At 39.9% G+C, this 20,000-nt stretch overlaps 2 protein-coding genes across 13 annotated transcripts in view; both read left to right on the forward strand.

Moving 5' to 3' along the window:
* LOC123499461 (outer dense fiber protein 3-like) overlaps positions 1–7,845 on the forward strand; it is a 36,485-nt gene extending 28,640 nt beyond the window's left edge. For 3 of the 6 annotated variants that reach the window (XM_045247447.1, XM_045247449.1, XM_045247451.1), the window contains 6 exons: positions 1–80; positions 487–666; positions 1,700–1,959; positions 2,675–2,881; positions 3,716–3,931; positions 5,319–7,845. The exon at positions 1–80 is cut by the window's left edge and continues 46 nt beyond it. In XM_045247447.1, the coding sequence (XP_045103382.1) occupies positions 1–80; positions 487–666; positions 1,700–1,959; positions 2,675–2,881; positions 3,716–3,931; positions 5,319–5,396 (1,021 nt within the window). In that variant the 3' untranslated portion in view covers positions 5,397–7,845. The remainder of the gene's footprint in view (positions 81–486; positions 667–1,699; positions 1,960–2,674; positions 2,882–3,715; positions 3,932–5,318) is intronic. The other 3 variants (XM_045247448.1, XM_045247450.1, XM_045247454.1) reach the window with 2 other exon arrangements.
* A 2,761-nt stretch (positions 7,846–10,606) lies between these two features.
* LOC123499462 (protein tramtrack, alpha isoform-like) overlaps positions 10,607–20,000 on the forward strand; it is a 16,184-nt gene continuing 6,790 nt past the window's right edge. For 2 of the 7 annotated variants that reach the window (XM_045247455.1, XM_045247460.1), the window contains exons 1-11: positions 10,607–10,762; positions 12,884–13,067; positions 14,273–14,369; positions 14,926–14,987; positions 15,593–15,662; positions 15,749–15,973; positions 16,112–16,242; positions 16,820–17,039; positions 17,281–17,396; positions 19,198–19,272; positions 19,684–19,863. In XM_045247455.1, coding sequence (XP_045103390.1) covers positions 12,903–13,067; positions 14,273–14,369; positions 14,926–14,987; positions 15,593–15,662; positions 15,749–15,973; positions 16,112–16,242; positions 16,820–17,039; positions 17,281–17,396; positions 19,198–19,272; positions 19,684–19,863 — 1,341 coding nt within the window. In that variant the 5' untranslated portion in view covers positions 10,607–10,762; positions 12,884–12,902. Of the gene's footprint in view, positions 11,002–12,883; positions 13,068–14,272; positions 14,370–14,925; positions 14,988–15,592; positions 15,663–15,748; positions 15,974–16,111; positions 16,243–16,819; positions 17,040–17,280; positions 17,397–19,197; positions 19,273–19,683; positions 19,864–20,000 lie in introns of all 7 variants that reach the window. The other 5 variants (XM_045247456.1, XM_045247461.1, XM_045247457.1 and 2 more) reach the window with 4 other exon arrangements.

The following is a 20,000-nucleotide window of genomic DNA, read 5'->3' on the forward strand; positions in this document are numbered from 1 at the left end:
GGCCAGCCGCCACGAGATGAAGCTGGACAAGGCGGGGCCCGGACCTGGCCAGTACAACGTGACTGGACTCTCAAACAAAGGTTAGTTTACTTCGTGCGGAAGGTAAAAGCGCTTCTGATAATTGCGTGCATGCACTTGTGTGTGTGTGTGTGTGTGTGTGTGTGTGTGTGTGTGTGTGTGTGTGTGTGTGTGTGTGTGTGTGTGTGTGTGTGCGCGCGTGTGCGTGTGTTCTCAGGATTGTTTCAGTTTAGGTACCAATATAGGATGTAATTTTTGTTCACATTTCTTTGGAATTTGTATGTATCACATAAACTTTTATTCTTTTTTTTTTTTTTTGTTTTCTGCAAGTTTTTAAACACTGATTTCATGTCAACGAAAGTACAATTCATGTATCTCTTTGAAATTTGTATATATGACTGTCATCAAACAACCACAACTCTCGTACAATTTGTGGACCGGCGATGACCTTCCTCTATGGTCCGTCAGCAGGCAAGGATGAGCCCGTAGCCGCGTCCATGCACATCCGCCCTAAGGACCCCAAGGCCTACGTGACCCCCGCCCCCTGCGACTACTCCCCGGACAAGGCTGAGTCCAAAGTGGTAGAGACCTCGCCTTCCTTCTCTTTCGGCATCAAGGTGGAAAACGGCCGTGCTTCTGACGCTCCTGGTAAGTCTTGCTGCTGCGTTCATAAATATATATATATATATATATATATATATATATATATATATATATATATATATATATATATATATATATATATATATATATATATATATATATATATATATATATATATATATATATATATATATATATATATATATATATATATAATAATCTGCTATCTTTCTCTTTTCTGGTAACCTTCCACAGCACTCCATACCCAGCAGGGTCTCCAACAGCCAGTGACAGCTCAGGTCACGCCTCGCAGCCCCAGGGATATACTGATTTCGAGAAGAAAGGGAAAAGTGTTCTTATAAGTCTGGAAATACAAAGGATTAAGCTAAAAATGTTGCATACTTAGAAGCAAAAACACGTCTTTTCCAGCATTTCGGCGAGGGTCGTGGGCAGTAATTATTTTCCAAAAATACAGTTACTACATGCTCCTTTTCCGCCCTCGCCCCCGCCCGTCACGCCACCTGTTGAGGCGCCGCTCAAGGCTCATAGTAACTTGATTGTTCTTTATAGTGCTTCATATATATTTTTCTTACCGTTTTAAATGTTGACATAATGCTGTATTATCCAGTATCGGTCTGTATGAGCTCTGAGCTCGTTCCGTAAAGGGGGAAAACTGGCTGGGTGACCAACAGACGACCGGTGAAAGTATAATATATTTTTCAAAGAGATGCAGTTCGTGGCGCCATTATATTACAGCCACAGCTGTGTGTTGCGGATCGCCAAAGGTTCTGCAAAGAACATCTAATATCCCCATGCTTAGTGCATCGTCGGGTAAAGCCAATGTATTCCATTAGTTTTCTTGGCGTAAAGGAGTGACGCAAAATCGGTAAAAGAAACTATAAACATCTAAGTTGATATATTGGTAGTTGAACTGTCCATTATCTTATTCCACTGTGCATCTGTTAACACTATACACTCGTATTCCTCATTTATCTTGTTCCCAGAGTATCACCATATTTTTATCCATTTCTTGATTCCAGCAACGTACACTTCTGTCACATTCCCATTCTCTCGGCAGCTCCCAACAGCTACAACATCCCCTCACTGCTGGGATCCACGAAGGAAGGCTCCAAGCACTCCGCCCCGAGCTTCACCATGTCTGCCAGGGCGCGGGAAGAGGAGGACAAGATGAAGGTACCGGGGCCTGGCAGCTATAACGACGCCACTGTGGACAAGTACAAGACGATCAAGAGCCCAAGTTTCAGCATGGGTCAGCGCACCACCATCCCCTCTGACCACACCATGAAGCCAGGTCCCGGCGCTCACTGCCCCGAGAAGGTATGCGTCAGGCCTCCACTCCACTGACCCTAACCCAACTAACCCTTATCTGTATATATCTACCCTGAATACTCATCCTTGCATCACCGCACTACGGATGTTGATGGATCCTCCAGTCCTATACTTTATTTTTTATTTTTTTGTTACTACTATTTTCTATGCGTTCTTTCCTTCCTCCGTCCTCCTACTCCTCTTTTTCTTTTTCTTTTTCTGTTTTTTTTTTCCTCCCCCTTCTCCTTCCGCGCTTCCGTCATCACCATTACCGTTCATCGCCTTGGGAGTGTCACAAGTCAGGTCACAGGTCAGGTAGAGTGAAGTCAGTCGGTCAGCCAGCCAAACAACGCTCAGGCAAGTCTTTATGCAGGTGCTGTCCTCAGGTGCGTTCCTCCCGCCTCACATACGAGCTAGTAACGCAGCAAGCAAGCAAGCATTGAGCAAGCATTAAGCAAGCACTACATAGCATGCATTACTATAGACTTATTAGCACATGTACTTAGGTTTTTATTAGCGTTATTATTACTATTATTTCGTTGTCATCACTATTTTTATACCTATGAGCACTTTTGCACATGATTTCTCCAACATAACATCTCACACGCACACTGCTCCACACATGCACACGCACCGCACACTACCCCTTCCCTCCCCTCCTTGACGCCTCGCCCAGACCAGCACCTCTTTCCCCCACGCATGACCATCCCTCCCCTACCACCAGTACCAGGACAGCGGCCCCGCCTTTACCATGGCACCGCGCATTGATGACGCTGGCGATAAGATGAAGGTGCCTGGCCCTGGAACTTACGAGTCTGGTGATCTTGACAAATGCAGAGAGAAGCTCCCCGCCTTCACCATGTCCCCGAAGACCGTCCTGCCCACAGACAACACACCCAAGCCAGCACCCAACGCCTACGCCCCAGAGAAGGTGGGTGTTAGGGCATGGGAGCCAGGATGAGAGGAGAGGGCAAAGGAGGACGGTTGGGGAGTGTAGATATGTAGAAATGTATATAGAGATGTTAGATACCGTAGAGAGAGAGAGAGAGAGAGAGAGAGAGAGAGAGAGAGAGAGAGAGAGAGAGAGAGAATCAAATAAAAGAGGTCATTTACTTCTTTATTTAGATTTTTAATGTGATTTAGATTAGGAAAGACATTAGGAGAGAGAGAGAGAGAGAGAGAGAGAGAGAGAGAGAGAGAGAGAGAGAGAGAGAGAGAGAGAGAGAGTGTATCTAGATACAGCAATAGAATAGAACAAAATTACGTACGACACTTTTATCTCAGGTAAGAAATTGCTTGTAACTTTTCCAGCTTCTTTTAGTTTTATTTATTATTTTTCGGATATAGGTTTCAATTGTAGCATTATTAGTTTATTGTATTTTTTTAGTGTATTCGTTTGATATTTTCTTTAGGCTTGCTTGCTTGTTTTAATATAGGTGTTTATAACTTATGCTTAACTACCCTTGTGGCGAAGCTGCTTATATTTCTGTGTTATAAAAAAAGAACAGTCAGATCACCACTGTGGAGACATCGAGAGAGAGAGAGAGAGAGAGAGAGAGAGAGAGAGAGAGAGAGAGAGAGAGAGAGAGAGAGAGAGAGAGAATATGCAAGCTATAAAAAAAGGAAGCATAAACTCGCCACAAGAATCAAGAATAAAAAAAAAAAAAACACAACATTGCTCGGTCGTGTGTGTGTGTGTGTGTGTGTGTATTTTGCTGTGTGCGTGACGGCCCTGGTGACTCCCTCGGCATTACGGCAACAACAGTACACGCCATCGGGCCCCAAATTCACGATGTCGGCGAGACTTCCTGACGAAGAAGATAAGATGAAGGTTCCGGGCCCGGGAGCCTACGAAGCTGGAAACCTGGACAAGAGCCGCGAGAGCCAGCCAGCCTTCACCATGGCGCCCAAGACAACCCTGCCCGGCGATCGCACGCAGAAACCTGCCCCGAACGCCTACTCGCCCGACAGAAGCGAGTCGGTGAGTGACCTAGAGAGAGAGAGAGAGAGAGAGAGAGAGAGAGAGAGAGAGAGAGAGAGAGAGAGAGAGAGTAGGTGGGTGTTGTGCGTGTACCGGTGAGTGCGTGTGGGTATTCCAGTGGTGTGAGGTAGGTGCTGTACATGTCACTGGTACTGAAGGGAATCACGGGCGGCTAAGAGTGGTGACGGCGATATTGGTGGTGGTGGTAATAATGGAGGCAGCCGCCCAGATCTACGTAATGACAGGTTAGGACATTTGTTCACGAATACCCATAATACTGAAGCATACTATGATGCCATTACGCGGAGAGTTTGAAGGTCAGTTAGAGGCACTGGCACACCTCGGCATTGATGCAGTCTTGACCTCTTCCATTATGTCTTAAGAACAAAGAAAAATAAAAAGAGCCAATCTCTGGTTTCACGTGAATGCTGCGCTCGATTATTTGCTACGATATGATGTTGTTCATTCAAAGGTATGATTATTTCAACGTTTTCTTTTTTTTCTTTTCGTGCTATGAGGGACATGTTAATAATTTTAGTTTTATTCTAACGTAGCATATTACTTTTACCTTTCTCTCATGCATGGCTTTCCTCGACACCTTAGCTTTAAGAAGTACTTCACGACTGAGCTGATGGTCCTTCACTTTCCTGCTGGAGTGTTATTAATCAGGTTCATGCTTCTCAAACCTGCATCAGTTAGGGGTTAGATCGGGAACAACGTCACCTCGAGCTGTCATGGGCTGCTGATTAGGTAATTCACGATCCTGTGTAAGCGTATGTGTCACGTGACGTCAAGCACTCCTCACCTCTCACCGCATTACGTATGTCCCGACCTGTCCTTACGTAGACCTTGGATGCGATGGAGATGGTGGTGATGGTGGTGGTCAGCGTCAAGGTTAGTGTTTGTAAATTATATTAAGATAAGACCAATAACTAACTGCCTTGATTTGAAACTTCTTGTTATTTGATGAGGCGGTGAACTAATGTGATAAATGTCACCATATATGACGTTATATCCTTTCTAAAATATAACAAATGAAAATTATTTATTCTTGTATCTTTTGATGTGGTCATATAATTTTCTATTATGATGGAATGTGAATAGTACTTTAATTGGTGATTTTTTTAAGGAGGAAAGTGCATTTGAGAGAGAGAGAGAGAGAGAGAGAGAGAGAGAGAGAGAGAGAGAGAGAGAGAGAGAGAGAGAGAGAGAGAGAGAGAGAGAGAGAGAGAGAGAGAGAGAGAGAGAGAGAGAGAGAGAGAGAGAGAATTATCATGTACATACTAACTTTTGCTCTTGTTTTTTCCTCCCTCTCTATTTTCAACCCTTTCCGTCCTGCCCCTCCCTGCCCTGCTCTGCCCCGCCCCACCTCGCTCCGTCTCTGCAGTCGGAGATCCCAAGCACCCCTCACTTTAGCTTCGGCATCAAGCACTCCGTATACCTGGGCAAGCTCCGTGACCAGTAAGCCACCGTGCCTTAGCCCCGCCTCGCCCTGAACAACCCAACCCACCCTGGACAGCCCACCACAATCTACCACACTCCACCACAGCCCCTTAAACCCACCACCGTCCTCTCCAGCCCTGTGTCAGCACATCAATTTCCAGCTCACTTATCCAGTTTCGTGTAACCAAGACCAATCCAGCCCAATTTTAAGTCTTGGAGAGGTCTAGTTAAGCCCGAGCCCATCCCAGGTCCTGCCCATGCTCTGTTCCCCGCAACACAGCCCAGCCCAACCTAGCCCAGCCAAGCCCAGCCCAATCCAGCCCAGCCCACGGACAAGCTTCGATTTCGTGAAGTAAAACGAAGAGGGATTTTTCTGCGTTTTCTATAGAATATAAAACAAAAAAAAATCAATGTAAAATGGTCCAATTTAGGGGTTATGTATTTTGATGCTACCCTTCTTTTCTACTAATCATTAAATACGCATATTGAATGAAAACCAGATACATAGTTGAAATCGAGCTTTAAAAAGTACTCCATTCATTATACTGAGATATATTTTTATACAAGGGAGCGAGCAGCCTGACATTCATGGTGATACGTACATAAATAAGAGATTTCCAACACTGCCATCTAGTGAGAAAACTAAGAACCTTATGCTCTTCACCCAAGGCTCGCGTCGTCCCCCGGGGATCAGCGTCACCCAACCACGTGTTACTGTCGCACCTATTATTACACTGTTGATACCACCACTCATTCTAGTGAACTAAGAGAAGATTCACAGAAGAGCATCATATTCCATTAGCGTCCTCTTGCCTTATACATACATAGTCCTCATGGCATCCTTCCATCTGTGTGACAAGTGAGAGGAGACACTCAAGTCAGTCAGTCAGTCAGTCAGTCTGAGTCACGCTCGCCCTCAACCATTGCTGTTCACGTTCAGACACAACGCATTGTCTCACACGCATTGAATCATTACTGAACATTCATTTAACTAGTAAGATGTCATGCTTAGAGTCTACTTCGATAGCTGTGTTTTCTAATGCCTTGACTTAGGAAGTAGTGGGAGCTTCAGTGGTCCTTACCAAGCACCTTGCCATCCTTTCGGCCAGCTATTACGGTGATATGATCAAAAGATGTGCTTTGTAGGTAAGGATCACAACATTATTGTAATTTTCTAGCAGTATGGCTCGTTTGTTATTGGAAACCACGTGTTAGATTTATTGTGTGATAACTTGGTAATTGCGAACACCGTCTCCGAGTTTGACTGCCTTTCTTCCTGTAACTGTGTAGGGTCTTAATCCGTCTCTTGGCAGGAGATCTCATTTAGCGCAGTTAGGTAGAGGCTTGTTTGCCTGTTTAATAAATGAGTTTCCATACTTTTCTCTCTCGCCGCAGGGTAATCAGGTTATGCCTATTCATTCCTTTAACATGTTAAGCTCATTGTGTTTACTATTAAAAAGAATGTATGTACACGTTGGACAAATTTTCAACTAAGAATTTATTCAAACAAACATACCGTGTGTTATTACTGCAGGTCCAGACTACCTGGACCGTGCTTGCACCCTCCTGCACCGTCCGCCACTACCGCGGCCCGGGAGAAATTCGCTGAGGATGGAAAATGTTTAGTAGTTTGCTCAAATACCTAATGCCTCTCTGTCCAACTTAGAGCTTCGGAAAGCAAGGTAATTAAATTTAGAACATCATATTATGTGAAAGATATGATTTGGTTCACAGGCGTGGTTCTGGTAATAACAAAATATTTCATTCATCTTGTAAAGCCAACATTCCGTCCAGAGGCGACAGTCAAGCCCCTGAACCACAGCCTCCAACACCCACCTAACACCATATACATATACATATATATATATATATATATATATATATATATATATATATATATATATATATATATATATATATATATATATATATATATATATATATATATATATAATGTGCCCACATGACATTGTGCCAAAGTATGTTATTGTAAAGCGTGAAAATTTTAAAAGAATTACATTAACCTGTTCAATATTATCTCAAAGAACTGTAATAAGAATTACTACTGTTATCATTATTATTATCATAATTATTATTATCATTATTATTGTTATTATTATTATCATTATTATTATTATTATTATTTTTATTATTATTATTATTATTATTATTATCATTATCATTATTATCATAATCATAATAATCAGGAGGTATATAAATAGGTATGCGTACAAGAAATATAGTAATTTCAGACTTTTCAGTATAGCTAACGAATTGATGGAAGTATTGCACCTCAGCAAGTCTAATATGAATGCGATGAATGCAAAGTACGTACTACCTAAGTCTACATTTGTTAGAGTTAAGATTCGCACAACCATGCCAATTCCAGTTTATTTAAGTTTCCGAACCTGCTTCCTTCACTCCACTGTGCAGGGCAAGCAAGTTTAGAGAATAAAAGTTATTTTCATCAACGAATGTCGTTAATCAATCAGTGTCCCAGTAGTAGCTACGCCCTCCACACACACACACACACACACACACACACACACACACACACACACACACATTGTTGAAACTGTAATATTACTTTCCCTTGCTTACTTACTGTTCCGAGCCATCACAGAATGCGTACTGGTGATCAAAGAGTGAGTTAAGAAACAATGTGTTCATGGAAATTAGAGACAACTTAAAAAATTCCTTATAACTTAGACGGCAGAAAACTAGATGTGAAAGCCATTAATTTAAAAGACCAATAAAAGTAGAAAATTTAATTGCTTGTGTACTGTATGTGTCAGAAGGAAACAGAAAAGTTTAGCAGTTTTACTAAGCAGGATAGACTCAAGTACAAGCGGGACTCGAATAGCGCCTTAGTGTTAAGGACGAAGAAAGCATTGGCTTGCGTAATGAAATTGGTGGAAAAGTGAAGATAAATTGTGAGGTGGGGCGATGGCGTTATTGATTAAATATGATAAATGGTAAGTGAAGGCTCGAAGCTATAGCAATGTCTTATTAGAAAGAATCTCTAGAAAGGTCTATAACATACTTACGAGGATTATATAGTAAATTTCAGTCGTGATATCAATTTACATATTATTCATCTATCTTATCAATTTATCTATTTATTTTTAGCATATATATAGGTATAGCACAAAGAAAAGTTCTAAACATTATGTTTTCCAAATTCGGGCCAGAAGTGTGTGAATTTTGCGCCTTCATGGCAACATCATACATGACGCGCTTGGCAGGGCTAGTTAATCCTTCACACGGAAGTAGCAGTTAATCTGAGAAATGAGGATGATTTCAGATCCTTTCACTTAACACCACAAGCACGCCCACTGCGTGGACCCAAAGATGGCACAGAAACCACAAAACATGATACAATAATCAGAATATTAGATTACGAATGATAATCGCAAAGGAATAAGAAAAAAAATGTTGCATCCGAATAAGTCAATAGAATTTCGGTCACCACACGCAACCACTAGAGTGACTAGAGCCTCTGGGTGTTGCGTGCCCAGGTCTTCAAAATTATTAGTGGAGTGCGTGAGCTGTTATGTCCGTGAGGGTAGCAACGGTGAAGGTCCCTCGCTAGGATACTCAAGGACACAAAACACGGCAGCAAAAAGCTGAATCCCTGTCAATAGCTTAAAAGAGAGAGAGAAAAAAAAATGAGGTTTAGAAAAGAAGAGAATGAGGAGTGGCATATGGACTGAATGATGTAAGTAGGACAATGAACGTTGTATCATTTAATACTAACTGATGTTTTTCGAACCTCTATATATGAAGACACATGCGAGTTTTTTTTTTTTTTTTATTTATTTATTTTTTTTTTTTGCTGGCTTAAATCATAAATCTAATACATGAGTGACGTGTTTGTTGTGTTAGCATAAACATTACATCCAGGGAGTAGGGTAGAATGTTAATTGATGTTACCAAGATGAGAGAGAGAGAGAGAGAGAGAGAGAGAGAGAGAGAGAGAGTTAACTTTAAAAGAACAGGAATAGACCTCCACCGTGGGAGGTGAGTATGGAGGGACTACAAGAGCAGCAACTACCTCTCTTCCACCACCATGCATACTGATGGGCCGCGTACCTCCATGGACTCGGCACCACAGGCAGCACTACCAGTACCAAGGCCGTTTGAATACTAATCGAAGCATGGCGGTGGCCTTGCCCACACCAATCAATTTCGTAACATGGAGTAAGTTTACTTGAACTGTGCCCCTGAGATGATGTGGGACCATAGCAAACATTACGAGGAGAAAGCGTTACATTCCGTCCCTGCGTCTGCCTTATAGTAAAAGCAAAATATGAAAAGAAAAAAAAAAAAAACGCAGTTGGTGCTAAAATAAGCTTGAACCGTGATAAGACTAGTCAATATGTACGTACACAGGAAGGTTCTGATAATACCGTGAAGCCCCTCATGAGCTATACGTATCGTCTATTGGTAGAGGCTCATGTTCTGTTCTGAACTCATTTTCACAGCATGACCATCCATGTACGTGTCTCTACATAGTCAATGCCAGAGAGCGAGTGAGCATAAGGACGCCGAAATGCTGAGTGGTAAGTACGTACGATTGCGTCAGGTTGGCACGTAGATAAGTAAGCAAGAATATATTTTACACACACACACACACACACACACACACACACACACACACATATATATATATATATATATATATATATATATATATATATATATATATATATATATATATATATATATATATATATATATATATATATATATATATATATATATATATATATATATATATATATATATATATATATATATATATATATATATATATATATATATATATATATATATATATATATATATATATATATATATATATATATATATATATATATATATATATATATATATATATATATATATATATAGAGAGAGAGAGAGAGAGAGAGGGGGGGGGGAGAGGAATTAGATAAATACACAGATATAAACGCAAGCATAAACTGGTAAATATGTGTAGCAATAAACAGCTCAGATAAATGCCTCACACATCATAAGTCGGAATAGGGCTAAAGCTTTAATTTCAAGCTTTGCGCCTCATTCTCAGCAGCCAATGGCGGCACAGAGACGCCACTTGCCCGCCATTGGCTGCCGCCGCGCGTCGTAAAGCTTCCGCCACAAATTCTGTTTAATCTTAAAATAGTCTTACAAAGTCTTGAAATTGAATCTGTAGACACAAAATAATACAAAAAATTATCATGTAGAGGTGGTATATGTTTGAACACCGGCTGGAAACAAAAAGTTGGGGTGTAGCGAGCAGACAGTTTCCAGTGTCAGGCTGCGTGTTGCCGCTGGGAAAAGGACATTGTTTTGGTATTGACACTCTGGCGTCTCAAGGCCTTCAAGGTAAGTATTTTCTGTGGAGTATCAGCACATGCAATCAGCCCTCGCCGTGAAGCTGCCCAGGGGCGTAGAGTGTGTGGCGGTGGCGTGGCAGGGGCGCAGGGGCGGCGCTGTAGGGTGGCGTCAGGCAGCACACAGTCAGGCAGGGCAGCGGCGCGCCATCACCACCTCCTGCACCGCCACCACGCCGCCGCCACCGCCGCCGCCTCTCCTCCTCTAGCCTGGCCCTGCTATTGGAGAAGGTAGTGTGCATGCCTCGCCACCTCACGTGTCCCCTTGCTGACTGCTCCCCGTGTTAGGGCCCCGCTCCCCCATGCTGCATCATTCCCTCCAGCCTCTTCTCTCCTCTCACTCGTGTTCCATGGAGATGCTGCTCTTTCTCGTGTGTACGTGTGTCACGCTGCCACAGACTAGCCAGGCTGACTTCCCAAACCTTATATTTATTGTGCCAAGTCATGATTCTTCTTATTGTTATTGTAAATGGTGTTTATTCACGTCTTCTGGCTTGTTATTTGTTTTCGTTTGTTGGTAAATTGTTACTTCCAAGTTGATTATTTTTCTTTCTTTTCATTTCAGTGTAATGTATGTGGTTTTAGTTAATTTCTTTGAAAAATTTTCAAGGTTGCTACATATTCAATGTTGCAGAAAATAAGGGCAATCCTTCCTTCCACAGTTGAATTATTATTGGCTGATATAAGCTGTTAGCTGGTTCACTGTTTCCAGTGTATGGCATGTCCCTTACTCCTAGGCATATAGATACTGCCGCTGCTGTGTGTGTATTTTGGAAGATGAAAATCACTGTAATGCCAAACACCTTAATCATCAACTTATTCATTTGATATATGACCCACATTTAGACTGTATACAGCACAAAGGATGTAATGGCCATATTTCTAAAACCTTGTAATCCTTCAGTGATGCAAAGGCAAGTTGAGAAATATAATGTCATAGGATGTGTTTTGGAAAATGTCATTATTTATCTTAGCTTCAGTACAATTAAGAATGAAGTAAATGTTTATTTTTTGAAATATAAAAGGAGGAAACATTCCGTCCTGGAAAATGATGAAAATTTAAACTTATTAGGGCACTGGGCAGTAACACCTAGCGGCATGGGTCTCCATAGTGCAGTGGTCAGCATGGCTGGCTACAAATCTCTAGGTCATAAAATACATTTGGGCTGGGGCAGTTAGCGCTCCTTACTTCATCCTTCCTTCAGGTTGGTCAGTTGCTTAGGGAAGTCTGGAGAACAAACTGGAGACCCACATTAAGTGGCAGCATCCTCAACGAGGTCAAAAGTTAGGGTTTTTAAGGCCATGCACAACAATAGAGTAAGTTAAATTTTTTTACAGGTATCTTTTCTCTTTGCGGCAGGACAATTTGGTTCCATTACGGTACTTGTGCATTTATTAAAGTGCATTATAGTATATGTCACACACTAATACTATGCTGGTGGTGGTGTCACATAGTTACTCGTAACACTTCTTAAACTTGTCAGCTTTGTCTTGTATAATGAGCCCTTTGCTCCTCTTTAGCAGCATCAAACATTTAATGTTGGGTTTGACTTCACTTTGATTGTAATCCCCAATACTATTATTTTTTTTTTGTTTATTTATTTATTTTTTAATCAAGTCCTTAGCCTGTTACTTGCAGTAAGACCCACTGGTTCATCATTATTTTCTATCCATTATTGTGATGTAACCTACCTGATTGTCACAAATCAATTTTTATGAGTATCTTGTTTTTCTGTTGTATATGTAAATATTAACAGAAATTGGATTACATTGCTAACTTTTAATATTCACTTTTGGGGAGAGATTCCAGAAAGTGATTCATCTTCTCTTGTTCTGCTGGTTGAACTGTACTGAAATGAGAGCTTATTTATTGGTGTCACAGTGCTGGAGATTCTGCCATGCTATCAGACACAGGAAATGTGTTAAAACACTTGCTAAATTATGCCCTGCTGGGCATTTGCTTTCTCATCTTCATTACAAAATGTTGAATTACGAATACATTGGGCACAACTTCATGCCTGTGAGAGACAAGAATGAGGCTGCAGATAGCTGGTATGGGCCTCTTGTAAGATTTCACTGTTTAATATTAAAATGTGTGCCATTTGTTCTTCAGATACAGACTAGCCAGGAAAATGCCTCCTGTAGAAATCCAGTGGTGTGATCACTCGTCGGTGTTGTTGGAGTACCTGCGGCAGCTCTATGAGGAGGGTCGCTTTGTGGATGTGGGCCTTGAGTGTGAGGGGCGCCAGGTGAAAGCCCACAAGGCTGTTATTTCTGCCTGCAGTCCATATCTTGAGGTGAGTTTGGAACATGGGGAATGACAGTGTATCCTTTTAGAAAGAGATGCTGAAGAATTGAGGAATATTGTGACTGCATGTAGATATATTTATTACCCCCCCCCCACACACACACACACCGCGTAGTGTAGTGGTTAGCACGCTCAACTCACAATCGAGAGGGGCGGGTTTGAGTCCCGGGGCGGCGAGGCAAATGGGCAAGCCTCTTAATGTGTGGCCCCTGTTCACCTAGCAGTAAATAGGTACGAGATGTAACTCGAGGGGTTGTGGCCTCGCTTTCCTGGTGTGTGGAGGGTATTATGGTCTCAGTCCTACCCGAAGATTGGTCTATGAGCTCTGAGCTCTCTTCGTAATGGGAAAGACTGGCTGGGTGACAAGCAGGCAACCTTGGTGAATTACACACACACACACACACACACACACACACACACACACACACACACACACACACACACACATCGCGTAGTGTAGTGGTTAGCACTTTTGACTCACAATCGAGAGGGTCCGGGTTCGAGTCCCAGAAAGCGGAGAGGCAAATGGGCAAGCCTCTTAATGTGTGGCCCCTGTTAACCTAGCAGTAAATAGGTATTGGATGTAACTCGAGGGGTTGTTGCCTCGCTTTCCCGGTGTGTGGAGTGTGTTATGTGGTCTCAGTCCTACCCAAAGATCGGTCTATGAGCTCTGAGTTCGCTCCGTAATGGGAAAGACTGGCTGGGTGACCAGCGGGCAACTGTGGTGAATTACACACACACACACACACACACACACACACACACACACACACACACACACACACACACACACACACACACACACACACACACACATGGTAGCTCAGTGGTTAGAGCGCTGGCTTCACAAGCCAGAGGACCGGGGTTCGATTCCCTGGCCAGGTGGAGATATTTGGGTGTGTCTCCTTTCACGTGTAGCTCCTGTTCACTTAGCAGTGAGTAGGTACGGGATGTAAATTGAGGAGTTGTGACCTTGTTGTCCCGGTGTGTGGTGTGTGCCTGGTCTCAGGCCTATCCAAAGATCGGAAATAATGAGCTCTTAGCTCGCTCCGTAGGGGAACGTCTGGCTGTCTCGTCAGAGACTGCAGCAGATCAAACAATGAACACACATATATATACAATATGAAATTACCTGTAATTGATAAATTTCTCTAAATAACTATGTCACATTTTTTATTTTCCTGTTACTCTCAGGGTCTGTTGAAAGGAAATCCTGCCCGGAGTCATCTCATCAAGTTCAATGGATATTCTTACAACAGCCTTCGAGCAGTCATAGACTTCATGTACAATGGTTAGCTGTGGCTGTTTTGGTGGTCTAGCCTTTCAAATGATCAAAGTTGAATAATTTTAGTCTTTCAAGAGTTTTACCATCTTAGTTGTGATTTTGAACAGTGTTTTCATGTCTATTTTCCTCAGCCTGTATCTTTTTTACCATACCAACATAGAGATTATTGTGTGCAATTTTTCTGCTTTTACTGTTATGTCCTTTTGCTTCAGAATATTTGTTCAGGATCGCAGTGCATGTCTTCCAGCTAGCAACCTGTTTTTCACATCAGAATATTTTATATGCTTTATCCTGAATAATATTTTCTGTGTCACAACAATGCTCTCTGTATAGTTTCTTATCAATGATACATTGTAGTAAATGGAGTAGAGTTAACATAATCTTAATTATACCTTTATAGATTTGTTTTGTTATATTTTCCTCACTTGTGTCCACAGTTGAACTTCAAGGGTGTGCATATAGTATAGCAGAACATGACAGTGCAAGCAAACTTTCTTTTTAACATTTGAATGAATTTTCATGAAAATATTTAAATTGATGACTTGAAAACTTGTGTCTGCAGGTAAAGTGATGGTAGAGCAGGAACATCTTGCTGCCTTCCTGAAGCTGGGCAGAGCACTCCAGGTGGGTGTTGTTCTTTTCAGGCAGGGACCATTCTTGTATGTATTGGTAATGCAGATTTATGAAATTATTTCTGCTGTGGCTGTCATTTTGAGAGAAGTTGACTAGAACTGTTACCAACATAATTTTCTCAAGTAATATTCTTATTGATATATATATATATATATATATATATATATATATATATATATATATATATATATATATATATATATATATATATATATATATATATATATATATATATATATATATATATATATATATATATATATGTGTGTGTGTGTGTGTGTGTGTGTGTGTATATATATATATATATATATATATATATATATATATATATATATATATATATATATATATATATATATATATATATATATATATATATATATATATATATATATATATATATATATATATATATATATATATGTATGTATGTATGTATATATATATATATATATATATATATATATATATATATTTTTTTTTTTTTTTTTTTTTTTTTTATTAATTAATTAATTTATTTATTTTATTTTATTTTTAAGGTACTTGAATTGAAGTGTTGAAAAACATTGTAGACTATTTTGTGTTCATCTTGGCAGGTGCGAGGGATCCTGGACATTGCTGCCCAGTGTGAAGAGGCTGGCCTGACTACAGCAGAGGAGACAAAATGTTAGTGAAGTGTTTCAGGTATTTGAAGATTGTAGTCAATAGCAAGACACATATGATTTTGTGCAGTAATATTTATGTTGATGTAGTCAATAAATCTGTTGCAGCCAATGCCCAGTACAGCACAACAGTCCAACAACCACAGAAGCCTGTTAGTCAGCCCCAGGCACAGAGCAAGATGGTGCAGCAGGCCACAGGAGTCTCAGAACTGAAACCTGAAACAAAGAAGTATGCTTTCCTGCTAGACAAAGGCTCAGCCAACACCCCTAAAAAGCCAGGCCCACAGTTCCGAAAAGTCATGCCAAATATCATTGGTAAGATCCTCTCTTTCTTTTTCCTTTCATCTCTAACTATGTATAACAAATATTCATTTTAGAATTGTGATGCTATATGGCCTTCAAATTACGAGTAAGATACATAAAAGTACTGACCATTATTTTGTGTGTGGATAGGTTCAGTTGATCAACAAGGCAACATCAATAAAGTGACTAGTGTTGGAGCAGCCCAGGTGGCTCAACAGCAGCAACAGGCACACCAGCAGCAGGCTGTGCACCAGACACAGCCACAACAGACAGTTCAGCAGGTGGGACTCAGTCAGCAAGTGTGATTGAAGCATCGGTTATCAGATCTATATTATGTCAGATGGCTTCATTTCCAAGTCCTATCTGGAAAAGTCACTATAATGCTATATTGAGCTTTAATTTTACATATTTTCTTTTAATGTTAATATGATGGGTTAACAATCTCTCTCTCTCTCTCTCTCTCTCTCTCTCTCTCTCTCTCTCTCTCTCTCTCTCTCTCTCTCTCTCTCTCTCTCTGACATTGGAGGCTAAGGATTTGTGTGTAGGAGCTTGGAATTGGTAGTATGGTTTGAACAGGGAAACTTTGTATTACTGGCTGGTACTATTCCTATGTCACTGATGTTCTATATTTCCATGATTGTTCTTTGAAGCTATGATTTTTTTTATAATTTGATATGATAATCTGTTTTTTTGAGAATAATCTTAGCATATAATATTGTATGCATATTTACCTGCTCTTAGATTTTACCATTTATCTCTTGAAGTAAAAAAAAAAAAAAATTACAAACATAAGTTTAACAATGTATACTTTTCCACTTGTGCATATACTAGGCAATACAATCTATAACATATGATCAGGTGGTACAGGAACAGCCACAGCCAGTACAAGAGGAACCACAGCAACAACAGCAGCAACAACAGCTCCAACAACAGTCTGAAGAAGGTGGCCAAGGTCAGCAGCAAGAGGCAGCTCCCACCACACTGGAAGAACTACAACAGGCATTGTCCTCAGGCCAGGCCATCCTACAGACTACAGATAATGGTTCAGAACAGACCCTGCAGATGGTGGAAGGACAATGTAAGGATCTTTTGTCTTGTCATCCATTAGTTTATTCAAGGAGAAGTAGCTCTTTTAAAAGGGAAACATTTGTTTCTCCTCTTATATTAGTGGAAAAAATTATCTTGATGTTAATTATTCTTGTATATTTTTACCTGTTTTCCTATGCATATTGTATCACCATTACTATAGAGGGCACTTGTAACTGTGAAGTGTCCAAGGGACCTGGAGGCTCATTTGTCTTTAATTCCTTCTGTTACAGGTGTGGTGACTGGTTCTGGCCAAACTTATGTGGTGGTGCAAGAGGGTGACAATATCAGCTTTGTGCCAGCAGAGATGGTCCAAGGAGACCTTGGTGCTGCTGTCAATGGAGGCCAGGTCAGTTTGTGCTCTGCCTCTTGGGATAGATAATTTATGTCTTAACCTTACTCTATATTTGACATGCAATATATTGACCTGTTCATAGAAATGCTTTTGAAAGTTGTTTTTATGTTGTTTTCTGAATAAGGAAACTACAAAATACCGAAGTATTTTTTGCTCAATTAGGTTTATTTTTTTTTACAAGTTGTAAGAGTTAGTGTCGACTGGGGAAAATCGGACTGTCCAACGAACCGGTACAATTCGGACCGCCTCATTCTTATTTACAATAAATTCATATATAAATTTCTTTTTGAAGTTTTGAGCATTTCACAATAGAAAGTAACTATTTTCACATTTATTGTGCAGGTTTGATAAAAAAAATCGATACAGGAAAGAAAGTACAAAAAAAAAGAGCGGCAAAGTTTGTTTACCAAATCAGCTGTTTCGGCGAACTTTGTTGTGGCGGTCAGACGCGGCTAACTATCCTCTTCCAAATTGATGATTATAGAGTGTTTTACCTCTACTTTAACATGATTTCATCAGCAATACTTTATTTAGCTTCGTTTTCTCACAATTAACGCTCACTTTTTGGTTCAATTTACTCCGGTAAGGAAAATCGAACCGTTAGTTTTTAGTGCGCAATTGTTTATATATTTTGAGAATATGCAATAATATTTTGCCCTGTGCCATCTTTGGCTTATAAAGGGGATTGCTTAGACTCATTATATACCCAATAATGATTATTAGGATAATTAGGGTAATTTAGGGAAATTTTTAATGAAGACTATAAGCCTATAAAGGACTTCAAAAAGCTAGGAATTGTCCGCTCACACTCTCTCTACAGGCTAGCGAGTGATAGCGACCTCAATAATCTATAGAAAAATGAATGTGGAAACCAATGAGCAGTATTTTTATACAAAAAATCAGCTCCCTGTTGCTCGCTAGCCTGCAGAGTGGGAAGGAAAATTAACGTGACCAGTCTTTTGACACCCTGAGCCTATACCCTGTTTTTACTCAGCTGATCCTCTTTCGTCTGCTAGGAGTGCCCATTAGTAATATATATGCATATAATCTGCTTATTATATGCTTATGTATCACTTCATAGGGACCTTATAAAAGTACCTTTCACATTCAGAATAAATAATCTTCTTACTGAATACAATAACTTCAAGTGTTACACCAAAACATTGGCTAAAGTAGCCAAGTAAATGTAGTCTATGAGTAGTAAATGAGTAGGCTATGTAGTCTATGAGTAACAGTTTTTTGTTCTACACGGTTTCTTGCCATTGATTTTGTTATTTTGAATGTGAAAGGCTCAATGTTTATGAAATAAAACTCTTTATTTTTTGAGGAATTATATCCATTTATATATATATATATATATATATATATATATATATATATATATATATATATATATATATATATATATATATATATATATATATTTTGCATTTATAAAGGGTGGTTCAAATTATCCCATGGGTGGTTCAGTTTACCCCGGTGGGGGGTTCACATTACCCCATTTTTTTTTATAACTGTGAACCACTCTCATTACTTCAAAGCTGAAGAATCTGCTATGAATGATTTTTTTTTATTTTTTTATTTATTTTTTTTTTGTTAGTGATTTAAAGGCAATAACTTGCTTATGTTTTCATAAAAATTTTAATAAATGTGGAAACAGTATCAAAGTTTGTCAAAACCTGGTCCAAGTTACCCCGGTTGTCACTATTAAAGCATTTTGTAGTAGATAAGCAAAACATCATCATCCTGGAAACTGTTCAATATTGCAGTGAGAAAAGAGGTAATTTTTCTCTAGCAGGTTGTAGAAGGCCTGGACCCTGTGGAGCAGCAGCTTGCACAGATGGAGGGGCAGGTCCTCACACACAACCAAGTGAGTGCTTGAAAAACTTGTACATTGGTCTGTACTATTGAGACTGCAATCACACCACAAACTTATTGACATTTTAGAGCTCTTATTTAAAAAAAAATCACATTGACATACTAATGTAGTTCTATGCTACTTGTTTGTTGGCATGTAAGAAATGCTGCTCTATCAGATGTACACTTGTTTTATGAAATATGTTTTCAATAATTATTTGATAAGTAGTTGGAATGCAAATTGAATTTCAATATTTTATCCTGGAAAAAGTGTCATCTGGTTACAGATACAGTTTTACTTAGTAAATCTCATGCTATAGTACATTCCAAGCTTTGCATATCCTTTTCAGAATTTAAGTCTTGTGTTCAAGTCATGAGCCTGTAACGTACAAATAAGTTTAACAATAGTGTTGTAATGTTCCAGGTTACAGAAAGCACAGAACCTGCTCCGCAGGAAGCTAGTGGGGTGCCTGTCAGTAGTGGTGGGACTGTGACAGGTGATAGTGGCTCTTTGGAGACCATGAGTGTGGTAGAGTCTCTTGTCAAGTTAGGGGAGAAGCAGCCAACAGAAACAGAAAATGGTTCTACAGAAGAGACACCAGAGGTATTTATGTCTTTCATCATTCCTCTAAGGACCTTCTGGCATCAGCATTTTGGCAGGACTGTTAAGCGGCAATGAATATTGTTCATTTCTCTTCTTTCCTAAGCTAAAATAATACACATTTACATTTACTTTCTCTC

This window comes from Portunus trituberculatus, chromosome 50, assembly GCF_017591435.1.
Source record: "Portunus trituberculatus isolate SZX2019 chromosome 50, ASM1759143v1, whole genome shotgun sequence".
NCBI classification, from domain to species: domain Eukaryota; kingdom Metazoa; phylum Arthropoda; class Malacostraca; order Decapoda; family Portunidae; genus Portunus; species Portunus trituberculatus.